Raw genomic sequence first — 25,063 nt, forward strand, 5'->3', positions numbered from 1 at the left:
CTAGACTGTAAAGAAAGTCCTTCAGGCAGAAGAAAAATGATAACAAGTGGAAATATATATCTACACAAAGGAGAAAGGGAGTGCTGGAACTGGTAAGCAATGGGTAAATATATAAAAACATATCTCCTCCTAAGAACAAAGCAAGTATGTACATTCTCACGACTTGTATTCAAACTTATCCTAGAAGTTCTAATTGATGCAATAAAGCAAAAATAAATAAATAAATATGGCAACTGGATTTAAAAGGAAAAAGGAAAACTAATTTTATTTGAGACAATATAATTGTTCCGGTAGAAAACCTGATGAAATCTGCAACAAAGCCAATAAACTAATAAGTGACTTTCAGGAAGATTTGCAGAATACAATATGCAAAAACTCAGTCATGTTTCTGTATCCTGGTGACAACCAAAAATTTAAATTTAAAAATAATACCACTCATTATACACCAAAAAAAATGACATTCTTAAGGGTAAATCTGACAAAACTATGCCAGGCCTGAATACTGAAAACTGTAAAATGTTGCTGAGAAAAATTAAAGAACTAGATGAATTAAATAAGTCTTAATATTGTTAAATGTCAGCACTCCCCAAATTGATCTATAGATTCAATGCAATCTCAATCAAAATCCCAGCAATGTTTTTATAGAAAATGACAAGCTGATTCTAAAATTTACATGGAAAATTCAAAGGACAAAACAACTTTGGGAGAGAAGAGCAAAGTTGTATAACTGACACTATTCAATTTCAAGTTTTATTTTAAAACTACAATAATATAGTATTGTACTGGTAAAAAGATAAACCTATAAATCAGTAGAAAAGACTAGAGAATCCCGAAATAGGTCCGCACATATATGAACAACTGAGTTCTTCACAATGGCACAAAGGCAATTCGGTAGAGAAACTATAGTCTTTTCCACAAATGGTGCTGAAACAATTGAATGTCCATTTCAAAAGATAAGAACTTTGATCCACACCTTACACCAAACTCCAGAATGAACTCAGCATGTGTCATAGACCTGTAGATGACATGTAGGTGACATCTGACTTTCATTACATTGCCCTGAAAGGGGAGTGTGCAACGTGAGGAACCCATGCAGTTATAACAACTCTGCTTCTGACCCAGAAACCTCATGTTTGCTCTCAGGACAATGTATTTTATATATTGAAATATATAAAGAGACAGACATGAGCGGGGGTGGGGCAGAGAGAGAGGGAGACACAGAATCCCAAGCGGGCTCCAGGCTCCAAGCTGTCAGCACAGAGCCCAACACAGGGCTCAAATTCACGAACTGTGAGATCATAACCTGAGCTGAAGTCAGACGCTTAACTGCTGCTAACTGAGCCACCCAGGTGCCCCTATATTTACAACTTTTAAATCATACTATACACCCCAGCCCCGCTAATTTCATCATTTTCATGGTCCTAACCACCACATACCTTCTTAAGACTCCCAAATTCACGTTTTTCAGCCTAGACTTCTTGTTTTTCAGACTGGTATTTTCCACCAGCCCTCCATGTATCCACTTAGATGTCTCACTGACATCTCAAACTCAGTGTGTCCAAAACCACACTTGGTATCCTGTTCCCCACAACTGCTCATTTTCCTGTGGAGGCATCACCTCCCTGGAGTCACCCATGCCAGAAGCCAGGCAATCACCAAACACACACGACAGTACAGGAGAGACAACTTTCATGTGTCATTTCAATGTTTGTGGCCAGAATGGCCGAGAGCACCGTTTTGATTAACAGAAAAAAGCCCAGAGAAGGAGCATGACGCTCAGAGGGGAGACATTGTGGACATGTTGGCTTCAAAGTGCTGGCAGGGCATCCAGGTGGAGATTTCCAGCAGTCGGTTGGAAATGCCACTGTACATGACAGATTGCTGATCTTGGTTGCAGAAATGAAAGCTCAAGAGCTTTTCTGAAAAGTTTAAGCTGTGGTTTGACAGGAATCATACTGTTTCTAAGAGTGAAAACATTCAGAAGCATTCAGCTATGGAGGACAGACCACAGGGAGAGAGAGAAATGGAAGTATGCTGAGGAAAAGGGGAGCAGCGTTTGAAGCATGCTTTCTAGCCACCTAAAGGAGAGGCGGTACTGGTCAATATTTTTGTGGTAGGTCCTTTACTAGAGACTTCATGAATATATGACTTCTTTCTCCTTCTCTACCTGACAGAATCTCTTCCCTCTGTTTCCTGCTTCCTTTCTGACCCTATTTTTTTCTGGGCTAGGAATGCCTGCATGGGAGAGTGCAGTGTGGAGGACAAGGGCCTGGCTGTAGGCTTCTCACTCCACTGCGTTTGGAAGGCAGACAGTAGGGAACAGGTTAGCAGGAAAAGTCTTAAGGCTCTGGCTGCCCTTTTTGATTTGTGCTTTAATGCTGGAGTTGACAGCTTGCCTGAGAGAGGCTGAAGGGATGTGTGTTCTGCATGTCTGGAATTTATTCCTTTGGCTCTGTAAGATGTGACACTGCATAATGGGCATGAAGAAGTAATTTTGATCCTGTGACTATCTTGGCAAAGGTTCCAGAAAGACATATGGACATAATCTTCTGGACATTTGTAGAAGAGCCCTCCCTTAAGGATTGTCTTTGCAGGCTTTCATTCACTTCCAGTCCTATGGCTTTCACCTCAGCTTTATTCTGTTTTCACTTGAGAGATAAAAAGCCAAATCACATTCAATTGAAAGAACTAAAAATATTAATGTAGAAGTAAGTCATCATTATGACACGTATCAATTTCTCACCTCTGAGGCAGTGCACAGAAGCAGGGCTCTGGTTATTAACCAGCCATGATTAGGGGGAAAAAAAAGATCTGGGTAGATCTTGGTAGACACTGTGAAAATACAAATTTTCACCATGATGGGTTCTAGCATCTTCACCTACAAATTTGCAAAGGGTGACATAAACAGAAGAGTCTTCCTAAGAATGACAACCTGCTTAAATATCATTCTGCAACAAGCTGTTCCGTATCTAGGACCCTACATTCTTGGATGTTTCAGAAATGACTTATTTCTCATTGGAACAGATTTCAATCTATACACATTTCTGTTTTAAAATAGTTGAGATAGCGCAGTAAATCCAGCTAAGTGTACCCTAAGCTTCTGTGTGAGTGTGTTTGTGAACTACTTGTTCAATTTAAACTTCATCTACAGCCTTCATTTAATATTGATCATTGTTTCTTTCCTTGAAGAGTCTGACTAATACAGTGATAGAAAAAAATTCAGAAAAAACAAAAGCCAGACCCCAGTCCTAGGAAGATAACTGTGCCCTGGCCCTAAAGATACTCTTTAAAACTAGCTCCCAGAAGAAGAGGTCTTCCAGGAGCCAATATTTCTTCATTTGCTAGTGTTTTTGTGAATCTTCTTTGAGAAAATTCTTTGGAGTTATACTACTGGGAAAAGGAGAGACTGAAATGTGGAGACAGATGTTCCCTGGGGTATGAGGTCTTCTTTGCTTAGACCTAAGTGATTTTCCCTCCAAGGGAGCACTCAAAATCACCTTGCTGCAAAATTGCCTTGGCTAATGGCCAGCCTTAAGGGAAAGGTTTTTTTCTATCTCAAGGGGTCACCATACTGTCAAGGTCTAAACAAATGGCTGTTCTATGAACCGACTGAGAAAAATGAGTAATCAGGAGATTTTCTGTATTTCTACTCATTATGGTTATAGAGGAAGTCAATCTGATAGAATCTGATTATAGACCCAGAGAATTCTAGATCTTGAAAATGCTCAAGAGGTCATGTGATCCAACCTCTTGAAACTCAAGGCTAATGGATAGTAAGTTGCAGGGGTGCGGGGACACTATCAGGCCAACAGGATTTTAGATGATAACTTGCATATTTACAAAATTCTCCTGCACATGTCTGAGATAGGATGGAGGAATGTATGTTTAGCACATCAATGACTTTCTTCACATGGCTGGAAACAAGACTTCTGATAGGTGCTCAGTTTTAACCAATTAGGACAAACTTCTTCTCTTAGTTCTCTAGTTACAAAGAAACAAATAAAGCAGGAAAGGACTCTGATTGAACTTACTTGGGTCAGATATTCCTTTCCTCAGGTCAAATAAGCCGTAGCTGTGTGTGTGTGTGTGTGTGTGTGTGTGTGTGTGTGTGTGTGTGTGTGTAGCAGGCCAGCTTCATGTGCATGCAGACTGTGCCGTGACACAGGGATCTGTGCTTAGAAGGATTCCATGCTTGGCTTAATGCTTTGCTGTTTCCATCTAGAAATTCCTAATAAGTTTTAATCAACGAATTCTACATTTTAATTTTGCACTGGATGCCCCAAATTATGTAGCCAGCCGTGACATGGAATTCTAGCTCAGCTTGGCAATTCCTAACAGAGTCATATGAATGGTGTGAGTGGGAAATAACCCTAGGATCAATGGGTAAATGGTGGCCAGTACAGCTAACAGAGTTCTGAGAACTTAAAGGGCATGAAACATGAAAGATATGGTACTTGTACTCAAAAATCTCAGTCTAGTAGGACAGGTACGGAAATATCCATGAATGGATAAAGGAAACGCAGTTTGTATATATATGCACACACACACACACACACACACACACACACACACACACACACTGAAATATTATTCAACCATAAAACGAAAAGAATTGGATCTTGCCATTTGCAACAACGTGGATGAAACTGGAGGGCATTATGCTAAGTGTAATAAACCAGACAAAAAAAAAAGACAAATGCTGTGTGATATCACTTAAATGTGGAATATAAAAAAAAAAAGTTGAATTCACAGCCACAGAGATAGAAAAGGGATTGCCAAGGGGTTGGGGTGGGATTGGAAATTGGGATAGGTTGGTAAAAGGCTACCAACTTTCAGTTACAATATGAACAAAATTGAGGATCTAATACATAACATGGTATATTATAGAATTTAAATTTGCTAAGAATATAGAACTTAATGTTCTCACCAAAAAAAGAAAAAAAAGGTAAATATGTGAGATGATGGGATGTGTTAATTAACTCAATTGTAGAAATCCTTTCACAGTGTATGTGTGTATCAAATCATCATGTCATACACTTTAAACATCTTACAATATTTTTGTTAATTAAACCTCAGTAAAGCTGAAAATAATCTTAAAGAAAAAATGCAGGGAGAATGTCCACCTTTGCTTTCATTTCATAAAGACTGGTTTTATGAAACTATGAGTTCGTGTGTATGATTACAGATGGAATGAAGAGTCTCTTGTTCAACAACAGTGACACCATTATAGCAGCAATGACTTGCTACTAGACTGCTAAAAATATTCTTTCTACAGGATCCATAAAGAATAGGACAAAGGAAGCCCTGGAATGATGCCTGTAGTCTTGTAAGGACTCAAGGAATACATGGAGAATAAATGAGAGAAGGAAGTTGAATAAAGAATAAAAGAAAGGAAGGGAAGAGAAGGAGGAAGTAAGTTGGCCATGCTCAGTTTTTCCAGGTAGTCAGGCTGTCCGGGAAGACAGTAGTTGGAAACCATAAAAATAAAGGGTAAGCCATCTAGAGCAATAAATTTTATGAAATGTTAATTGGGTTTACTCTTAGCACTCTTCCTTTCATTATTATGTTTAACACCAAACACTAAAAAATTAATCAGGAAATTCCATCTGGCCAACAATTTTAATTTATGAAATTCCTTTTGCTTCTGAAGATTAAAAGCAATCCTCTGAGTGAGTTAGGCATTCTAAGAGAGCCCCAAACAGCCCTGAACAAAGACTCTAGAGTATCATTTCCTTTTATATTGTAACATCTTTGAATCACTTGCAATCTATAAATAAACTTGCATTTTACAGAAATGGCCCTACAAAAAGCAGTGCCATGCTGGAATTCAATATACAAAGCTATTTTTAACAGAGTTTTGATTTTTTAAAATTAATTGTAGGCCCTAGATAACACAGGAGTTCTAACTTGACTTACTACAAGTTTTATGTTGTGTAACAACTCTTTAAAAATGATTCTCCTACATCTGTGCTTTAAGTGCAAGTCAATGCTAATTGAAAACTTTGTTGATTATGGCTTCCCTGTTCTATAGTGGGGAAAATGGAAGCACTGATATTCTGAAATCAAAAATTAATGCTCTTTACCTTTAAACATCTTCGGTGCTATGGTGCTCCTGTTTTTAGAGCTATTTAGTTTCCCCAGGTGCAATATAATAAGTTATCTGACATCAAAATAAATCTTTGAGACAAAAGCTGTCCTCCTAAAACCTGAAAGAAAAGGAAGGGGAATTTGGGGGCAACCTTTATCTTGGTAGAAAGGCATGTTCAACTGTAAATCTATGAAAACATAACAATAATGAAATAATGAAAACTTAAGGCCTAGATATGTTTGTCTAACTGACCTTATTAGTTTATTTTATATCAGAGGATAACAGAGAAGAAAGAATTCTTGATGTGATGAGACATATATGAAACCACAAGCCTGGGGAACATTATAGCCTTTATCTTCTATCAAAAGGCATAGATCGTAGGATATAGCAGTTGTAGTATTTGGAAATTTTAGGCCTCAGAAAGTAAATGATAACTTCTTTCAAGAGTCCGTGGTTTTAAAGTATAGGAAGAGGAGGAATTATTTCTGCCTCTATCTTCATTAACCAAGATTAAATGCCTAGGCCTCATCTGTTTTTTGCTTTAGAAAAAAAAAATCTTGGGTGGTTTTCTCCTAACATTTGCTTTGGAGAGGATCAGACATTAGCTATGGTATCTAGAGACAAAATAGGACCTCAGATACAGGACTCTTGTAATAAAAACTAATTGATTTTCCGTAATTTGACCTGTCTTGCAACATTGTATTTCAGAGTGAAAATTATCACTTCCACACTTGCTGTTTTTTGACAAGCAAAAATAAATAACAGCACTTTTGAAAGAAGAAAGAGTAAATACAACATTTGAGTCAAAGGTGCCATAGAAATCTAACACAAGACATATAAATACTCAATTTTACTTTTCAACTCCATGGACAATGACTATTACACAGTAAGAAGCACAGTTCATGTGATCCACTGCACAATAGAACCAATACAAATGGATATTATCACTTTGAAATAAGTGACACCTTAGATCTCTGTTGGGGAAAGAGAACACAGGAGCATAAGGAAAAGTCCAGTTGAAGTTTCTAAAAAAAAAAAAAAAAAACAATAAACAATGTAGGCCAACAGCAAAATATTGGTTTTCCTTAGGGAAGTGAGCTACTATTCTAGAAAACAAAATTGCTCTAAGGGAGGTTGTTACATAGCAGAATGTCCTCTTGTCATAGATCCCAAGAGAAAGGCCCCAGGCACCTAAAATGGTTGCTAGTCTGGACAACTAAGCAAGACGAATTATTTTCTTTCCTAAACTCAAGAGTCTTCATTTTGGCATCTGCTAAGGACACTAAACTCTGAGAGACTGTAAAATGTCAAACTGACCCCCATAAATTGTGAGAACATTTCAACAGATTATGTGAGTTTCAGTGTGGCAAATAGAAGGTAATGCATTTATTGAATAAATCTATATAAAGTTTTTAAAATCACAGGCTCTGAATCACTGCAAAATGTTTCCCAGAAATACCGTATCAATGTCCTATGGCAGCCAAAATAAAGATAATAGCTTAGAGAAGGAACACAGAATATTAGGCTTGTTATTTGCTAGAGTGGCATTTTATATAATCTTGATTTCCTTTGCCTTTTGAAAAACGTGGCATCCAGCCCCATTTTTAGTATCATCTCTTTTCACTTTTACTACGTATGGAAGGGGTGAAAATACCTTTTAGTAACAAAGCTGGTCTAAGTGTGGAATCAGCATCAACCTGAAATCACTGTTGGGTCAAATTATCGAATCTTACTGGTGAATTAAAATCTAGAGTCGGACTCCAACGAGACAAGAATAATGTCTATGTTGGTCTTTCCCTCTTTAATTAGTATTCATGAATCACTGGATTTTTTTTTTTCTGTCTCTCTCTTTGCATTTATCTCAGTAGTTGTATCATTTGATTGCTAATGTGTTTGAATTGAGCTGCTTGATTTTAATTCAATCTGGCACCTCTTCATGGAGCACTAAATCTCCTCTCAATGGCCATACATTAAACCGTGGCGAGCCCTGAAGGCTCTGCCACCAACAAGACTTCAGCTTTTATTGCTTTGTGCAGCCCATCTATTCTTGGTTCAAGGGCAGCCTAGATGTAGAGATCCCAGTCCAGATACTCACAGGTAATGACACGGATTACCTGGCAGGATGTGTAAGATAAGCCTTTCTGTTCCCTTCTATACCACCCTGGTGGAGTCTGATACGTCTTCCCTTCGATTAGCAAGTAGGATTTCATTCACTCAGGGAAAATTGTCATCAGAGCTCCTGTGTCTTTGGTGGAGTAGTTCTTAAAATTCATACTTTACTCCTTGAAATCTTCAGACTTAAAATCAAGAGAACCATCTGACATACAAAAAAAAATCATCTGTTTTGAAATTTAAAAGCTGTTCATCATTATAGGTACATGATCTGGAAATAAGATATTACTCAGTGTGTGTGTGTGTGTGTGTGTGTGTGTGTGTGTGTGTGTGTGTATAAGCTCTGCAACTTTGAAGGGTAAAGACCCAATTTCAAAACAGAAAAGAGACAGCTTCTTAGTGCATAGCAGGAATCTTACCACATGCCGAACATAGTTTACAGGGACACAGTGTTTAACATGTTCTACTACCCATTACTTGTGACTCAGGAGTCTCTTCTCTCAAGTAAATGGTGAGTCATGGGGATATGTAGAGGTGGAACTTCTTTCTTACACATAATTTCTCTTTGCTTCCAGGATTAGTCAGATTTCTAGAAAAGGACGGGGGAAACAGCAAACCGTCCCTTGAGACCAGAAACAAGGAAAGCCAGTGGAGAGATTACAGTTTATGGGCCAGGCAAGCCTATTAGCAGCTATGCTCTAGACTCATCTTCCCCAGATGGCACTTCATCTCTACAAAGACATTGGACAGGGTGTTCTATTTCCCTGTCTTGGAAAAGAAGAAAAAGTTATAGATTTCTTTGCCCTGAAGCAATCTTCTAGAGAAAGCAATTGTTCCTTTCACATCAGTATTTTATCAGAATCAAGACTTAATGGTAAAAATAAAAGGAAATGAATCCTGTTCTCCCAATTGTCCAGCATGTACCTATTCCCTGTCTTTCTTCTTCCCCTAATGACACCTAACTGGATCTTAAAATGTGGTTTTTCTAAGAAGGAAACTTCTATTTTCAGAATGTCTTTTCAAAAACAGGACTTCTTCCTTCTCGTGCCAGTGTTCTTCTTACATGAAAATAATGCTGTCAATTTCTGTCATATGTACATCATTCTAAGTTATATTTTTTTCCTTAGAGAATTTATACTTACCTAGCTACCCTTCCTCCTTACCACATAACACAAAATTTAAGAGAGCAGGCTGGGCACTATAGCCATAGAACAGATAGAAACTAACAGTCCCACAGAGGAACTAAACTCACAACTGTGTTAAGAAATACTACAGCCAGCTCCGTTAGACAACAAGGGGCATTTCGTTTATCAGTCTGCTAAACGCCTTTAAAGCACTGTTTTGTTTCCACGGGGAAAAGTCGTTATCAAAGAATAAACTGGTTAACACAACTTTAAGTTTCAAAATTATATACAAAGAAATTTTGAGATACATTGCTGTGATACATTATCAAAGTGAATAGTGGAAACTACCTCCTTTAAATTTTCCTTGGAATTTTAATGTTTCCATTAAAATCGTTTACTTCATTGTGAAAATGATGCAAGTGGTTCTAAAAAATTAGAACCACTTGCACCATCCTCTCACATTGTACCCATGTTAGTCATGCAGTCATAAATCCTGGGACACCATGTTTTCACACCATTTCCCTCATCCCAAACCAACAGAAGGATGAGAAAGGGAGTGATTACAGTCAAACACAACTTAGATTTGGGGGTGATGATCTGCGTGTAAAAAATCAACGTGTTTATATAGATACCTGGAGATTTTGAGTCAAACCCAGGGGTAAGCCAGTCTGATCCAACTCTGACATTCAAAGACTCTCTGAAGAATACTAAACAAAACCAAGCATGCTATTTTAGACATACTTTCTAACTATTGCCATTTATAAGTAACAACTCAAAAATCCTGCTCTGGCTTACATATCTTTTTTAAAACTTGTTCTAAATTTATTTGTACTGTGTCAATTATGTGAATAAAGTAAGAGCTGAGAAACTCTCCCTAAGAAAATGTTTTTGCTAGAAACCCTGTCCTGCTACCTTCTGAGCTTCTTGAAAATGAAAATCTCTGTCTTCCAGATGACAGCCACCTTTTTGGTGGAACCAAAATAGCTCTCTCTGCTAGAGTGCTGTCAGTAAGAGTTCTGACAGATAACAGATTTGGCATGCAGGAGGAAGGTAAGAAATGGTCCCATGGTAGGGGGTTGGGTGGGAGCACCTACTAACTAAGGAGCACCTGACTAACAGGAGGGGTGCTTGGAAAACAGTGCCCTCCTAGACACCAGACCACGCTTGAGGAAACCAATGGGCACTTCTGGAAATGACACATAATCTTGGGGGAGAAGGGAACCATCGCTCTTGTAGGATTTTGAAAGGGCTATGTAATATGCATCCGACTGGAAGGTTTCCATTTGTGAAAGGAATCAAATATACTTGCATGCAGAGGATTTTCTCTCCCTCTAGTGGCAGGGCAGGAGCCTCTGAAGTGACATGCTATCACTGTATAATACTGCTTCCTAAACAAAGATGTGCATTTTGCCCACAAAATGAGTATTTTCACTAGTAGTGTGCTGCTCTCTCTTATGGTAGTTCTCAAAACACCCCCAACACTTCGTGTTAGGGAATGAATTGCCTAAGTATGCTCATTACCAGTGGTAAGGTAGCAAGGATCCTGCTGTTCTTTTGCTAAAAGATGCCTGTGCTCACTTCTGAGATACAGGATTCCCCTTTCCTCTACATTCCTATCAAGGATGGAACCATGCTGTGATCAGAAGCAACTGCCCTGACACCCCATCTAGGCCAGAAAAATCTGAGGCACTAAGTGAGAAAGAGAAAACAAACTTACCTAAAGAAAAGGTGGGCAATATGGAAATTCAAAGGAGAGATACTAATGAATCTGAAGAGTGATCTGAACCTGATAGGTCAATAATTAACCATGAATTTTGGAACAAATCTATTCCTCTACTTTGCAGTCTCTGTCATTTCTCTCATTTTCATTTTGGTCATGAATACATACTTCCAGTGTAGCAATTTGGATCAATGATATGGGTGAAAAACAGAAAAGATGGAAAAAGTAAATAATGACATTTTGAAGAGAATGACTAAAATTGCCTCCAAAGAGGGATTAAACTGCATAAAATACCACAGTTGTACAAAAGTATTGGTGGAAATGGATCATAGGTTAAAGCTGTCTAATCAATAGGTTATTTATCAATAATTGAAAATCTACCAGTGGGAGGTATGCAGAGTATGCAGCTTTTTCCCTGCTCCATACTCAAAGTCACGCATCCATGATGCCTACTTGACTTCTCCTCTTGTATGTCTCCAAGGCAACCAAAATCATGTTTTCCTGCAAACCTATTTCTTTTCTAGTTTCTTTATCTCAGTGAATAACTCCACCAGCCATCCGTTTTCACAAGCCAGAAATTCAGGAGTTACTTGACCCCACCTATTCTATCACCACCATATCTAATCCATCACCAAGTCCTTCAGTCTTACCTCCTAAATCTATCTCACATAGGTCAATTTCTCTTTGCCTCCACCACCACACTATTTCATCATCTCCCTTCTAAACAACTCCTACTCTAAAGGGCATCCACTCCATTCTTTGTCAAACACATTTCCCACACTGCACTGCTTCATTCAACAAATATTTTTAAGGGGTCTACTTTGTACTCTGAAAACACTTTGTTGAATAAGACAAATTCCCCATTCTCAAGGAGCTTGTGGAGACAGAAGATAAACATCAGATAGTCATAATAAGCACTATATAGAGAATTAAAATAGGGTGAATAATACAGAATGGCTGAATTGTGTGCTCAAACACAAGAAATCAGTGAGAGTTTCAGAAAGGGTTTGAGTTTCAAAGAAGTCCTTTGGGATGATGGTATCTATTAAGGCTTTTTCTCATGTAAGAAAAAGTGTTTCAAATACTCAGCAAGAACAAAAAGGAAAATAAAAATGTACCTGAAGGTACAATCTAGGTCTGTTTGTCTCCAAGCACCTCTCCTTAAATACAGCACTTATTACCTACATGAAAGTATCCTAGTTTCATTAACTTTTCTGTATAGCTCCTCTCCCAATAACGTAAGTCCCACGAGAATAGTGGACGTAAATGTCTTCCTCGTTCCTGTATCGTCAGTGCCTAAGAACTGTGCCTGGCATATAAGTAGGCACCCAAGTGAGTATTCGTAGCATTAATGCACAAATTAGTGTGTGAACGGGCAGAGTAAATAGAGAAAATAACTGAGTGAGTTTGGAACCTCAGGAAGTCTTCGCGGAGATGTCAAGTTCATTTACTTCAGCTGTTAAGGTTAACTGAGGTATAAGATCCCGCCAGGTTTCTTACCTTTGGATCTCCAGCACCACCTGCTCTTACTCAAACTCATCTAGGCACTCCCAGCCACAAACCTCTCCAACTCCCCGCTAGGAGGAGTCACACCTCCCGACCCAGAAACCCTCCCACCCTCTCCTCTAGTTCTCCTTCCCTCCCCTCCCCGCCAGAGTTCCGGCAGCCTTCGAGTAGCAGTGCTCACTGGGAATAGTAGTCTTCCGGTGTGAGGCTAAGGCGTTTTATCCATTTCTAGAACTACGCTTCCCAGAGAGCCTCGCGGCAGAGGAAAGCTGTGTCACCTGACAAGGACTCTGGCGGGGCAATGGCGGCGCCCATGCTGCGCGGGCGCTGCCTTGGAAGGTGTTGGGCTTTAGCCTGCATTGACAGCGGTTCTCGCCACGGAAGAGGGGCCGCGACTGGGTTCACGTCCAGCGGGAAAAGGGGACAGAGCTTCGTGGCTCAGCAGCCCCTCCTCACGGCCCAGAAGTCAAGGAAAGGGTATACTATTTCATACCATTACTGCCCACTTAGGTGTGAAGTGGAAATGCCGGAGTGGGGAGGTGGTGGCCACTACAGCCTGGCTTCAGTCTAGGCGTTTTGTGGGCGGGGGGGTTGGACTGTAACCTGAAACCTAAATGAAAGAGCAACACGAGCCCTCTGTCAGCCTCGTCTCCGCACTAAATCATCAAATAGATAAGCATATTTGAGGAATTCGCGAGTGTAAAATCTCAGGTGTTTTCTTGAATGTAAAACTACACACACCGAAGTGTGGATTCAGTCACTTTACTAATAGCACTACCAGTGGGGTCCGTGACAATAAGCGGGATCTTATTTAGCTGACATTTATTTAGCGCTACTGTGGGAGAAGTGTTTTCAAAGTAGAGAGGGATCCTTTACCTACAAGCTCTGGATGGTGGTGGCTTAATATTGTCAGAAAACTCCACCTATCTGTGGAGGTGTTTAATGTTGAACGTTTTCTAGACCTAGGAGGATGCAGCCAATACAAGAGATCTTCCTTCTGATTAGAGAGCTTTGCTTCGTTTGTTAAATAGCCTCTAAACAGCTGTTTATACTTTATAAGACTTAAGTAGTTTCTTTTTAAATACAGAAACAGAAGGCACGTGTTTGGTAATCACTGTATCCTTTGAGACAGTTAAGTTGGCATTATATTTGCTTTTCTGTTGGAGCGACAGAAGGAAAATGTCCAGAAACGTTCAACTTCTATTCCTTTTATAAATTAGATCGTCCGACTGTAAATGGAAAGTATTTTTTCTGTCATGTAATGAAACTTAAAAAAAAAAAAAAAACTTTTGAGTAATGTTTTCGCAAATGCAGACTTTCTGATGAGTTTTTCATTTAATTCCTCTCAGTAGCAGGCAGCGCTTCCAAACTTTAAAAGGAAGGACTTAATCTTCTCACAGTACTATAGATAGAGAACTTGTGTTGAAATGATTGGAACAAAACCCAATACATGCAAACAAAAACCTAGATAATATAGGAAATTGCATGGGAGCAAAGCAGAATAGGAACAGAACATGGGAGGAGTATGTGTAAACATGCATTGTCCAGGATGTATGATTTCAGAAGGAATAAGCACACTTACAAGAACCTGGAGAGATTTGTGTATGGAATGTTCATATAGACCCAATAGAGTAGGAGTGGCCAGATAGAGATTATTATAGCATTTAACAGCTTCTTAGATTTTGATAGCAATCAAGCATAAACAAACAGGAACCTGAAACTGTATCTGGGGAATTGAGAAAAAAAACAAAGCCACATCTTACAGTTTAATGTTCTCATTTGCACAAAATTCCCAGGAAGAGTATGATTTAGTGATGATTTATTATATCTGTGTCACTCTTACCATTTTACTTGCAAGCCATTGCATGATGGAGAATTTCCTTTCCTTTTTAAATAAGATATACGACTATTTATTTATCATTATTTCTCTAGAAGTAAAAGCATAATGTTTATGTTAATTCTAAAATATTTGCAAGATCAGCTTTCATTTACTGAGTCATTAATTGGGGAAAGACAGTTAATGTAGAAAATGCTGCTTTTCACTGAAGTCAGCCAAGCAGATGTCACGTGATACCCATTTCTAAATTGTTTCAGGATGCCAAATTGTTTCTTCATCACCTTCCTCTGTACAATGAGTTTCCTTATGCCATGTTGTAAATGCATTTTATCTTGCTGGTCTTGTAGATGTTCACTATGGATTGCTTTTGATTCAGTGATCAACACAATATGACATATTTTTAAATATAAGGATCTAAAATTTTAGTAAGTTAAAAAATATGAAATTAATACATATGGTTTAGGGTTGTAGAAATTCATGCATAGTTGCAGATCCAACTACTTCTTAACCATTATTTTTTTCTCTTTAGTGAACACAAATGGGCAGCTGTGGTAGGTTTGGAAATTCATGCCCAGATTGCCTCCAACTCTAAACTCTTCTCTGGATCTCAAGTCCACTTTGCAGCACCTCCCAATTCTTTGGTATCTTTTTTTGATGCATCTCTGCCTGGAACTCTGCCGGTAAGGTTTTTGTTTAATCATATTTCATTAGAAAATGCTTATGTTTTATTGGACATAGATAATGATTTCCTTGTTTTAACATCTTGGCACAATTCTTAGAAAGTACTTGTTTAGGGATTTGGAGTGAAGTAGGATGAACTAAATGTTTTCTAAAGACCCATCTCTGTAATTCTGTTTCTAAATCTAAATGTCATCCATTTATTCATACATGTATTCACTCATTTCACACACATTTTAAAATGTCTACTAAATACCAGACCCTGTGCTATGAACTGGAACATAAAGATGAGGGGCATTCCTTGCCTTTGAGGAGTTTAAAGACTAGGTGGGGAGAAGTGTCTTATAAACAAGTAGAGTACTATGTGATTATGCCTGTGAAGGTGATATGAAGGACATGGTTTTGGAACCCAGAGTGGGGACATCTAATTTTGTAAGAGAAGGATTATTGTGAGAAATTGGGGTATGAGTATGATTGGAAAGCTTGTTGAAACAGGTGGTGTCTGAGGTATCTGAGAAGCCAGATAGGAGTTAGGTAAATGAAGGAGGAGAAGGAGTCTGGTCACGGAAAACAACATATGTCACATGATATTATAGTGTAAGGTTCATAATGATTGTGATTATTGAAAATTAAGTGGTCAATAGTAGAAAAAGTCAACCACAGTATACATTGAATTAACTACTTATTTACTCACTTTCACTTAAACCCAGGGAATGACTAGGTCCAGTGTACTCAGTCAGCAAGATTGTTATCATATAGTTTCATACAGTTAACTGGATTTTTAAGAAAAGGATGGAAGGAACAATATGAATATTTGAGGTAATCAATAAATCATAGTCTGTGCGGGACATACAATATCCACTGGGTGTGGGATTTCCTGCCATCCTTGGAGGGAGTGTGTATAGATAGGTGGTGGGAACTGACAGGGAGAGGGAAGGATGGGTGAATTCTGCACTAACATGTGAATACAAGTGAAAGCTGGTTGATGTGACCATTGGCAGACTTGCAGAGATGGAGGTTTACTTTTCTCAGAGTCACTGTCCAGAGTAGAAGGTTATGGGCAATGCCTCCAATGTGCCTGCTATACCCAGTGCTTTGATTCTACTGGGCAGTGTCTCCTGTGCTTTTTGTTGTGGAGGACTCCCATCCCTGCAAACCCTATCCAGGCTCACCTTTGATTTGCTGTTGGGTCTTTCTGGAGGAAAGACAGATAAAGGGATGCCTGTCCCTCCCTCCCTCTGACTTAGAGTGTCTGTCTGTGGAAAAATAATTTTTGTTTGGGAAGAGACAATTTGTCAGTTACAAACGTATGAGTTCCTGTTTGGGCAGAGATGCAGATATAGTAGAAATAGAGTAATATCTGTTCAGACAAGTGAAATGGAAAGCAGGTCATCATAACACCTCTCCTTTTTTTCCTTCTGAGCTCAAAACTTTTTTTCACCATATGGTAGTTCATTATCAAGAGGCTACACATAACTTCTGATTTCTTTCTAGGTTTTTGCAGCTGGGAATACAGAATCCAACAAAGTATTTATTATAGTTCACATTTAGAAATAGATCTATTTGCAGATAGGTATGTTTTCTATAAATAGGCTTTCATTTGTGGCTAAATATGGTCAAATATTAGAGACAATTTAAAATAACTAAAATGTCAACATGCTTTGAAAGACTTCTTGCTATACACCAAAGAAGAAGGTGCTTGCCCAGTGATAAGCATAGCAAGAAAACAGTGAAGGTGTTTGGACATTTAAGTGGGTGAAAGCAGACATGAAATCAAGGGCAAAATTTTTATTAGTCCTGTTTTTCTTAATATTGGAGAGATTTGAGAATACTTAAATACGTATGACTTATAGTCAACAATAAGATATTCCATACTTAAAAACTGTATTAAGAAGGTAGATTTCATCATAAGTATTCTTACTGCAATAAAATAAAATTTTTAAAAATGCTGATGAGGAACCAATGAAGAAGAGCTAAAAACAGTTAAAGAGGCTTGAACATATGCATTGTAATCGGTCTCTCTCCCTACCCCAAAGAAACCCCACTGAAATTACAGTAAAAGAATTTAAAAGTTATAAACCTATAAGAGAGTGGGAGACCAGAATACATGAGAGATGGTAGATGGAGGAGGGACTGACTTAGCAGAGCTGAATTAAGTATAACCCAAGAAAGGGCCGGTAGTGAGGAGTGAGACGGCATGCCCTTCGTAGCCTCAGAAGTGGTCAGGATATGGGATCCTTAATTATTGTGGAGGGCCAAGGAGAGGTGGAAACAAGGGATTGATTCTGAGTCTGGATATGGAGCAGTTAGACTTAACGTCCTTTCCCCTGACCCTCTGTAGCTGCCCCACTCCCCACAGAAATCTATAGTTTTAGGAAAAATTCAACTGGTAACACATTCTCCCTGGGACCCCAGGCAGAGGAAAGGCACTGATGTTAGAGATTGCCTACACTCTAGACTCCAGGGCCTGCCCAGTGCTTTTCTCTACACTGTTTGGGGACCTCAGGCAACCTTGTATAGCCATCACTCCCCTTCCCCAAGCAGGAATTTGCAGAAACTTGTTTGGAGATTACATGTCCCTGGAATGAAGAGCTTCAGATACTGAAATTTGGAGTGGTAGGGGTCTCTATAAACAAAACTGCCTGGTCACCTGATCATCCTAGAATGCAGGCCACCGGTCAACAAGTCCTGGATACTTACGTTGAACTTGTAATCAGCATTTTAGTACCCTACTTCAAAATACAGACGGATGGCCAAAAATCACTAGACTTTTGAGGAGATTCTCCTACATAATGGAGACAGCCCCAAATAAAAAGACTAAAAGAAATAAGAGGCAGCAGATAATGCATAGGGTAAAAGAATACCTTAAAAATTAAAAGCTTTTATAAATATCCTCAGATAAAAAAGGTAGCTGCACCTTTGAGATAAGAGCATGATAGTACTTTTTAAAAATAATCAGAACTAAAGCTCCAAGAAATTAAAATTATGATGACAAAGAAATCCAGAGGAGTTAGAAGATAAAGTTAAGAAAATCTTCCAAAAAGTGTAACACAAATACAGTGAACTGGACAGTTGGGGATAAAATTAGAAGATTAGAGAATCAGTCTAGGATGCCCAACATCTGATTCATAGAAGTTCCAGGAGACAGAAGAGAGACCATAGACAAGAAGAAACTATCAAATAACACAGATTAATTTCCCAGAACGGAAGGACCTGAATCTTCAAATGGGAAGGGCCTGCCAAGGACCCAGTGCGAGGAACAAAAAGAGTCTCACATATAGGCATGTCATCGTGAAGTGTAGGAACGCCTGGAATAGAGGTAAGATACTGGAACTTACATAAAAAAGAAAAGAAAGGTCACGTGCAAAGGACTGGGAATCATAAAGTCATCAGACTTCTATTTTTTTTTAATTTTTAAAGGTTTATTTATTTTGAGAGAGAGAGAAAGAGAATGAGTGGGAGAGGGGCAGAGAGAGAAAGAGAAAGAATTCTAAGCAGGCTCCTTGCTGTCAGCATACAGCCCAAGGCAGGGCTCAAACTCACAAACCGTGGGATCATGATGTGAGCCAAGATCAAGAGTCAGATGCTTAACGGACTGGGCCACCCAGGCACCCCATAAAGTCATCAGAATTCTTAGAAGCAGTGCTTAAAACTGGAAGAGAATGAAATGGTATCTTAAAAAAAATCTTAGAAAAAAATGGTTCTAATTTAGAATTCTGTATCCACTATCAACTGTGACAGTAGAATAATAATATTTTCAGACAGGTTCTCAAAAACTTGGCCTTTTACTATCATGAAAACCTACTGGAGTAATGGAGAGGTTCCAGATTGCCAGCCCTGCAGCAGGCCCCAGGGAATCTGGTGGGACAGCAGGATGGATGGCTCCAGAACAGAGCCATTTCGAGAAAGAATGGGTAGCTGGGTGGGAATAGCAAATATCTAATGTTTGTGTAGATACAAGATTTTACATATAGAGTCTTTGAGAATAATAAGCAATAAGTAAAGTGAAAAATATGAAGCAAATAATGAAATAAAGACTCGTCAACTCCAGAAAAAACACAGCGTTCAAGAAAGGAAATGTGATCATAGTACACTTACCAGCTTAGCCAAGAAACCCATTTACTTAATAATAATAGAAGAACAAACTACTGATTTAACAAAAGCTGATATAACTAGGATTTGGGGAAATAAAAGAACTAAATTCTTATCTACCATTATCAGAAGTCACATTTCAAATTGATAAGGCAAGAAAAAAATAAGAATATGCTCTAGGAACAGTTTTGGTCACAGATTCAGGGAGGCCCCTTTCTGCTTTCCAGGCCCTAAGTTGGTAGATTGGTTTTTGTTTTTGTTTTTTTGGCTTTTATTTTTTTATTTTTTTAATTTTTACAAATAAGGCAATGAGTGAAAAATTTAGAGTTCTCAAGAGACAAATTAGTCAAAAGGGTTTTCAATGACGTATTAAGAAATTTTATGTAAAAGTAATATTAAGTAATCAAATATTAACCTCTGCTGGTTTCTCAGCCTTCTGCTAGTGAAATATCTTTTTTGTTCCCAAAGTCCAGATAGTGACAGACTCCCCCCCACACTCCCTACCTGTGATTCCCATCCTTACCATGCTTTTAGGAGGAACAGGCTCATCTATATTCTAGATTATTCATACCCAAATTTATGCATGTCGTGGGAGTATGTGCTTTCCTGGAGGTGAAGTGACCTACCTACCTACCAGTTTGACTTTTTGGACTTTAACATTACTCAGCTTACCATGGGATTGGACTGAAGAGTGGCATATTTTGTTCCTGAATAGAAATGTAGTAAAATAGGAAGCATGGGTAAATTCTAAGAGGCAAAGTAAGATAAAAATACTGCAAAATATCTTGCCTTATAACTTTATTTAAATTATCTCCTGGGGGGCACCTGGGTGGTTCAGTCAGGCGTCCGACTTTTGGTTTTGGCTCAGGTTTGTGGGTTTGAGCCCCATGTCGGGCCGCATGCTGACAGTGCAGAACCTGTTTGGGATTCTCCCTCCCTGTCCCTCTGCACCTCTCCTGCTTGCGCGCTCGCGCTCTCTCGCTCCCCCCCCCTCTCTCTCTCTCTCAAAATAAATAAACAAAAAAAAAAAAATTATCTCGTAGGAATGAAATTGGCCAAGTCTTGGGGCTCCATGTTCTAAAACAAGAACACTGTGTCATTAGGACAGCTATCAACTCTGTCTTTTTCCCAGATGAAGGAAGGATTGTCACTTGGCAAATGGCCAGCAGCCTTGGCCAGCAGGTGATGGATTTTTCCAAAGGTCCCCTGGCACTGCATATTACTTAAAAATAGGAAGATAAATATGACAAGACAGCTCAAAGATCTGAAAGTGGTGCTGCCAGGGAACAGGACTGGCGGGTGAGGGCAGCAAGAGCTGCTGGTTTTCATTATAAATTATTTCAAAATACCTGCCTGTAATAAATTGTTAAACAACTAAAAGTTAGTTGTAAAGGAGCAACATATAGATAAGAGGAAATTATTGATAGAATCAGGTTCCTGAGAAAGCAAGAAGTATCTTCAGAGCACAAGAAGAAGGACAGCTTTCCGTCTGTAATCTCGCGGAAGATGGTCCCTCCAACCCATCTGTAAAGGCAAGTTTTTAGTTTGGGTTGTGGAAGGTTGAGGAATCTCCCATCTGGTTTTTCCCTTTCCTAGCAAACACTTTCTTACATCTCACACTCCTTTTTGGAGCTCTTTCCTGCCTGAGTCAGTATCCCTTGCATTCTGGGTCTGTGGGTGATTCAGTCTCTCAGTTTTTCTGTGCCTCCAGTCGTTTCTAGCTCTTGAATGATAGCACAGAATTCTAAGTTGACAGTTATTTCCCCTCAGCACACTGAAGACATGATTCCATTGTCCTCAGGCATCTATTATTGCTGATGAGAAGTCTGCATCCTTTGTAAGTAATCTGATTTTTTTCTCTGATAGCTGTAGCCAGGACATGTCTAGGTGTGGATTTGTTTTTATTTATTCTGCTCAGTACTCAGTATGATTTTTCCACTTGAAGACTCTACCCTGCATTGTGGAGGTATCTCTGCGGGATGAATTCATGGCGGCCTCTACCAAGGCCCATTGGGCTTTATTAAACAAACTGTTTCCATGTTCAGCTCCTGAATATCACTCAGCTCGGATAGTGCCAACATTCAAGCCACACCCATGCTAGGTACAGGTCCAGGGGCCCTGATTTCTCAACACTTTCTTTTCACTTTGGCCTTGAGGCAGGTGGCCTGTTCCATATCCACTCCTATAGTTGGTGACAGAACATTTTCTGCCTGGACCAGGATTTTGTGGTTCCCATCTCCCTGCCCCAGGTGTCTCACAACCTCGACTTTTGCTCCTAGGGCAGGGGTGGGGGTTAGGGGGGAGGGGCTTTAAGTGGCCAACATCTGGTATCCTCTCCGCCTGGTGAACAATAATGATAGTAGTAAAATCAACTGACATTTACCAAGTGCATGGTATGTGGCAGGGACTGTTTGAGGTGCTTTCTTCATATGTGTTAACCTTTTTTAATCTCATAATAACTATATCAGACAGTTCTCATCATCATCCCAATTAGAAAGTAAGTGGAGAAGCTAGATACAAACCCAGTAGTCTGCCTTCCAGGTTCAAACCTGTAACCCCTTTGCCATCCTATCTCTTATAGTGACCCTTGGGTAATACATGGCTTTAAGCTCCACTACTGCCATGGAACCCCAGTTTCCTTTCTGGCTTTTGAACTTAGCTGTGTGTGTGTGTGTGTGTGTGTGTGTGTGTGTGTGTTTATAAATTTATACATTTATATAATGTCTGTGTGTATAGATACAGTACTTGTTTTCATCCACTGTGTCCCCTCCAACCCCAGTGTATCTGTACTCCCAGCTATCTATCACTTAGGCTGCTGTTTTGACCAGTGATTACAACCCCAGCCCCCTGCCCCTATTCTGATTGATGACTCTTCTGAATGTTTCTTAGGACCACAGGCATTTTATCTTCTTATTTTACCGTTAGTTTTAGAATTATATGGAATCTCATCATAAATCTTCAGACTGAAAAGGTCATTCAGCCCATTTTCTTGCTTATAGGCAGGATTACAGCTAAACTAAGGACAGCATTCTTTGTTTTTATTAGCAGGGATTCAGCCTCACTCATTACTTTGACCTAGTAAAACCTCTTACTCTGGTATAGAATCTTCCTAAACTTATTGAATAATTATTCATCTATAGAACTTAAGCGAATCTTAGGTTATCTGCCTAGAGTTTACTATTTCCTACTTATCAGTGTCATCTCGATTTCTCTACTTATAATACTTTTATGAGATGTGAAATGGGAAGAACAATAGGAAAGGAAACATATTTGTTTGATAAAATGTCAAATTTACAACTCTTGTAATTTGCTAATGTTTCTAGTAAGGGTGAGATTTCATCAAGTTTGTTTGAAATTTGTGCTTGTGCAAACCTGCTTGGACACACACCCACCCACCCACCCACCCTTCAGTCTGTTACTTGAAATGCTTGCCCCCTCCTAGTGTCAATCCCTATGCAGGAGAAAGCAAAGAGAACATTCTGCCTCTGTTGATGCCAGCTGGTAGGTTGCTCAGCTATGGCCAGTAGATAGCTACTTCTGATAATCAGGCTGCGCCACAATTAGATTAATTAAGAACTAGTGACTCTGCTCTTGTTTTCCTTGTTTGAAAGCTCTTATCTGTACATAACACCGAGCCCCCTAGTAACTGTAAATGTCTATTGTTTCCAGAACAGGGGAAAGGGCTGTAAAAAACTGTTTTCCACGCGTAGGCAAGAATATTCTCCTCTTTTCTCAGGATTAACCTGTCTAAAAAAGCATTTGAGGTTTTACATATCAAACATGTTTGGAATTGGCTCTGGCAGCTGTGGAATGGAAACTGGAAGATTGTTTACCATATTTTACAAAACTTTCTTTTATGCCTAAGAGTATATACAGTTGACCCCCAAACACAGGGGTTAGAGGCACAGAGTCAGAAATCCATATATAACTTTTGACTCCCCAAGAACATATCTACTAATAGCCTGCTGTAAACCAGAAACCATACTAATAACATAAATAGTCAAGTAACACATATTTTGTAGATTATATGTATTATGTGTTATTTGTATAATAAGTCTTCTAGAAAAGAAAATGTTAGTAAGAAAATTATAAGCAAAGGAAATTTATTTGTCATATTCTCCTGTATTTGTCGGAAAAATTCCACATATAAGTGTACTTGCACAGTTCAAACCTATGTTGTTCAAGGGTTAACTGCATTACTATTAGCAAGAAGAGAATGGAAGAGGGGGAAAGATATGATGTCAGTATATCTGAGATGATGCCTGCCCTCTGGAAACTAAGAAACGATGGAGAGATGATGCTTTATATTAGAGATTCATACTTGAACATGTATGCCACGTTGCACCATAAGGGATCTTGGCCCTTAAAGAAATGATGATGTGAATACTTTGTAAAATACTTTGAGATTAATTTAATTTTTAAATTTCTTATGGCATATTTATTTAAAGTTAGCTGTCAATATCCTAGCTTTCTGAACATAGCAGATACTAGTAATAACTTTTGTTTTGAAGGACCTAATAGATTTAGAAATACTTGACTAGTTCTAGAGAACATTAGGCTGAAGTGATTTCCTGACTCTTAATTCTAAACGTAATTATAAAAGTTGTTAACTCAAAACTTCTAAACGAAATAGAAATTCAAGAACACAGCATTAGGGAAGTGTTTAAATGCATACATTTATAATCAGATCTATATTTACCTCTCTGTCCATTCATACTAGATTATGTTATTTGACTAAGAAGACAAAATGTGACAGTTTTCTATTAAAATATTTTTCCATTTCAATGATTTGCTTTAATGTAATCTGTAGAACTTATAATTATATTATATTCTCAGTCTTTAATCTTGCCAGTCATTCTCGGAGTCACTTTGATGGTTTTCCTTCCTTCTTTTGTAAAGTAGGGTGTTCCAGGGGTGAGGAGTTTTGCCCTATGACCCTTGTCCCTATAAAAGTGGTGTGTCTGTGAGTTCAGACACACAAATGTGGAAAAGTTCCCTTTCAGCTCTTAAACTCTTCTGATGGTCCAACACTTGCCTTATCATGTCAGTAACTGGCTATCTGAACTCAGATGACTCATGAGGGTGATGGACTCACATGTTCAGTAGGCAGCATGACCTCCTCTCCCCTCACGTGGGAATCATTTGACTCCTTCCCTGCCATGGATCTTTTCCCAGCTCTCCGTAGATTCTTGAAAGCCTCCCTCTTCACGACCATTTTCACCTCCCCTACCCTGTAGCAGTCTTACCTGCAGTATTCCCCATGTGAAGTCTGACTGTATTAATAATAAGGCTTCTACTTTGTATCAATATATATTTGTTTTGTATAGTTGATTGACCATCCTTTTTGTGTATATTGTTTATAGCAATTTATGTGTTTGATTATAAGTTTCCAAAAAGCAGTTCGTGGACCTTTCTTGGGACGCTTGATAGTACCTTGCATATAACATGTATATAACACCGTGAATGGATATTTCTCTATATAATTGCATGCACATACATGAGGAGTCCATATGAAATAAAGTTCTAGGTGTCTAAAACCCTTTTGCCATTTTTTAACCTCTTTATGGGAATCTTTCTGAAGTATATTTTATACTTTCCCACTTTTGCATAGGGTATATTGAACATATAAGCTAACCTCTTGATTACTCAAGGTCATCAGCAACGTCAGTTATTGGTCAGTGTTGTAATATAATGGCGCCTTCAAAGGCTGTTGAGGTGTGTAAACCTATCTGATCCTACAGTAAATGGATCAGATACAGTAAAAGCCATTTTTTTAGGTTTCATATTGTGGTCTTTTTCCTTGCTATTATAGTTATCTACCCCTCACCTTTTTTTAAGCTGCTGTTAGTATATTTGACTCAAGGAGCCCCTTCTTGCTCATTTTCTACTTGTCAATCATTGCTTCT

At 38.8% G+C, this 25,063-nt stretch overlaps 1 protein-coding gene and 1 long non-coding RNA gene across 5 annotated transcripts in view; one reads left to right on the plus strand and one right to left on the minus strand.

Moving 5' to 3' along the window:
- The window catches only part of LOC123384909, a 35,331-nt gene extending 22,689 nt beyond the window's left edge, over window positions 1–12,642 (minus strand). The window contains exon 1 of the long non-coding RNA XR_006596693.1: window positions 12,545–12,642. This is a non-coding gene — a long non-coding RNA (uncharacterized LOC123384909). The remainder of the gene's footprint in view (window positions 1–12,544) is intronic.
- Window positions 12,643–12,802: 160 nt separating this feature from the next.
- The window catches only part of GATB (glutamyl-tRNA amidotransferase subunit B), an 89,804-nt gene continuing 77,543 nt past the window's right edge, over window positions 12,803–25,063 (plus strand). For 2 of the 4 annotated variants that reach the window (XM_019828860.3, XM_006930822.5), the window contains exons 1-2: window positions 12,804–13,027; window positions 14,917–15,067. In XM_019828860.3, coding sequence (XP_019684419.2) covers window positions 12,852–13,027; window positions 14,917–15,067 — 327 coding nt within the window. In that variant the 5' untranslated portion in view covers window positions 12,804–12,851. Of the gene's footprint in view, window positions 13,028–14,916; window positions 15,068–25,063 lie in introns of all 4 variants that reach the window. The other 2 variants (XM_019828861.3, XM_003984942.6) reach the window with 2 other exon arrangements.

Source organism: Felis catus, chromosome B1 (genome assembly GCF_018350175.1).
Source record: "Felis catus isolate Fca126 chromosome B1, F.catus_Fca126_mat1.0, whole genome shotgun sequence".
Lineage (NCBI taxonomy): Eukaryota > Metazoa > Chordata > Mammalia > Carnivora > Felidae > Felis > Felis catus.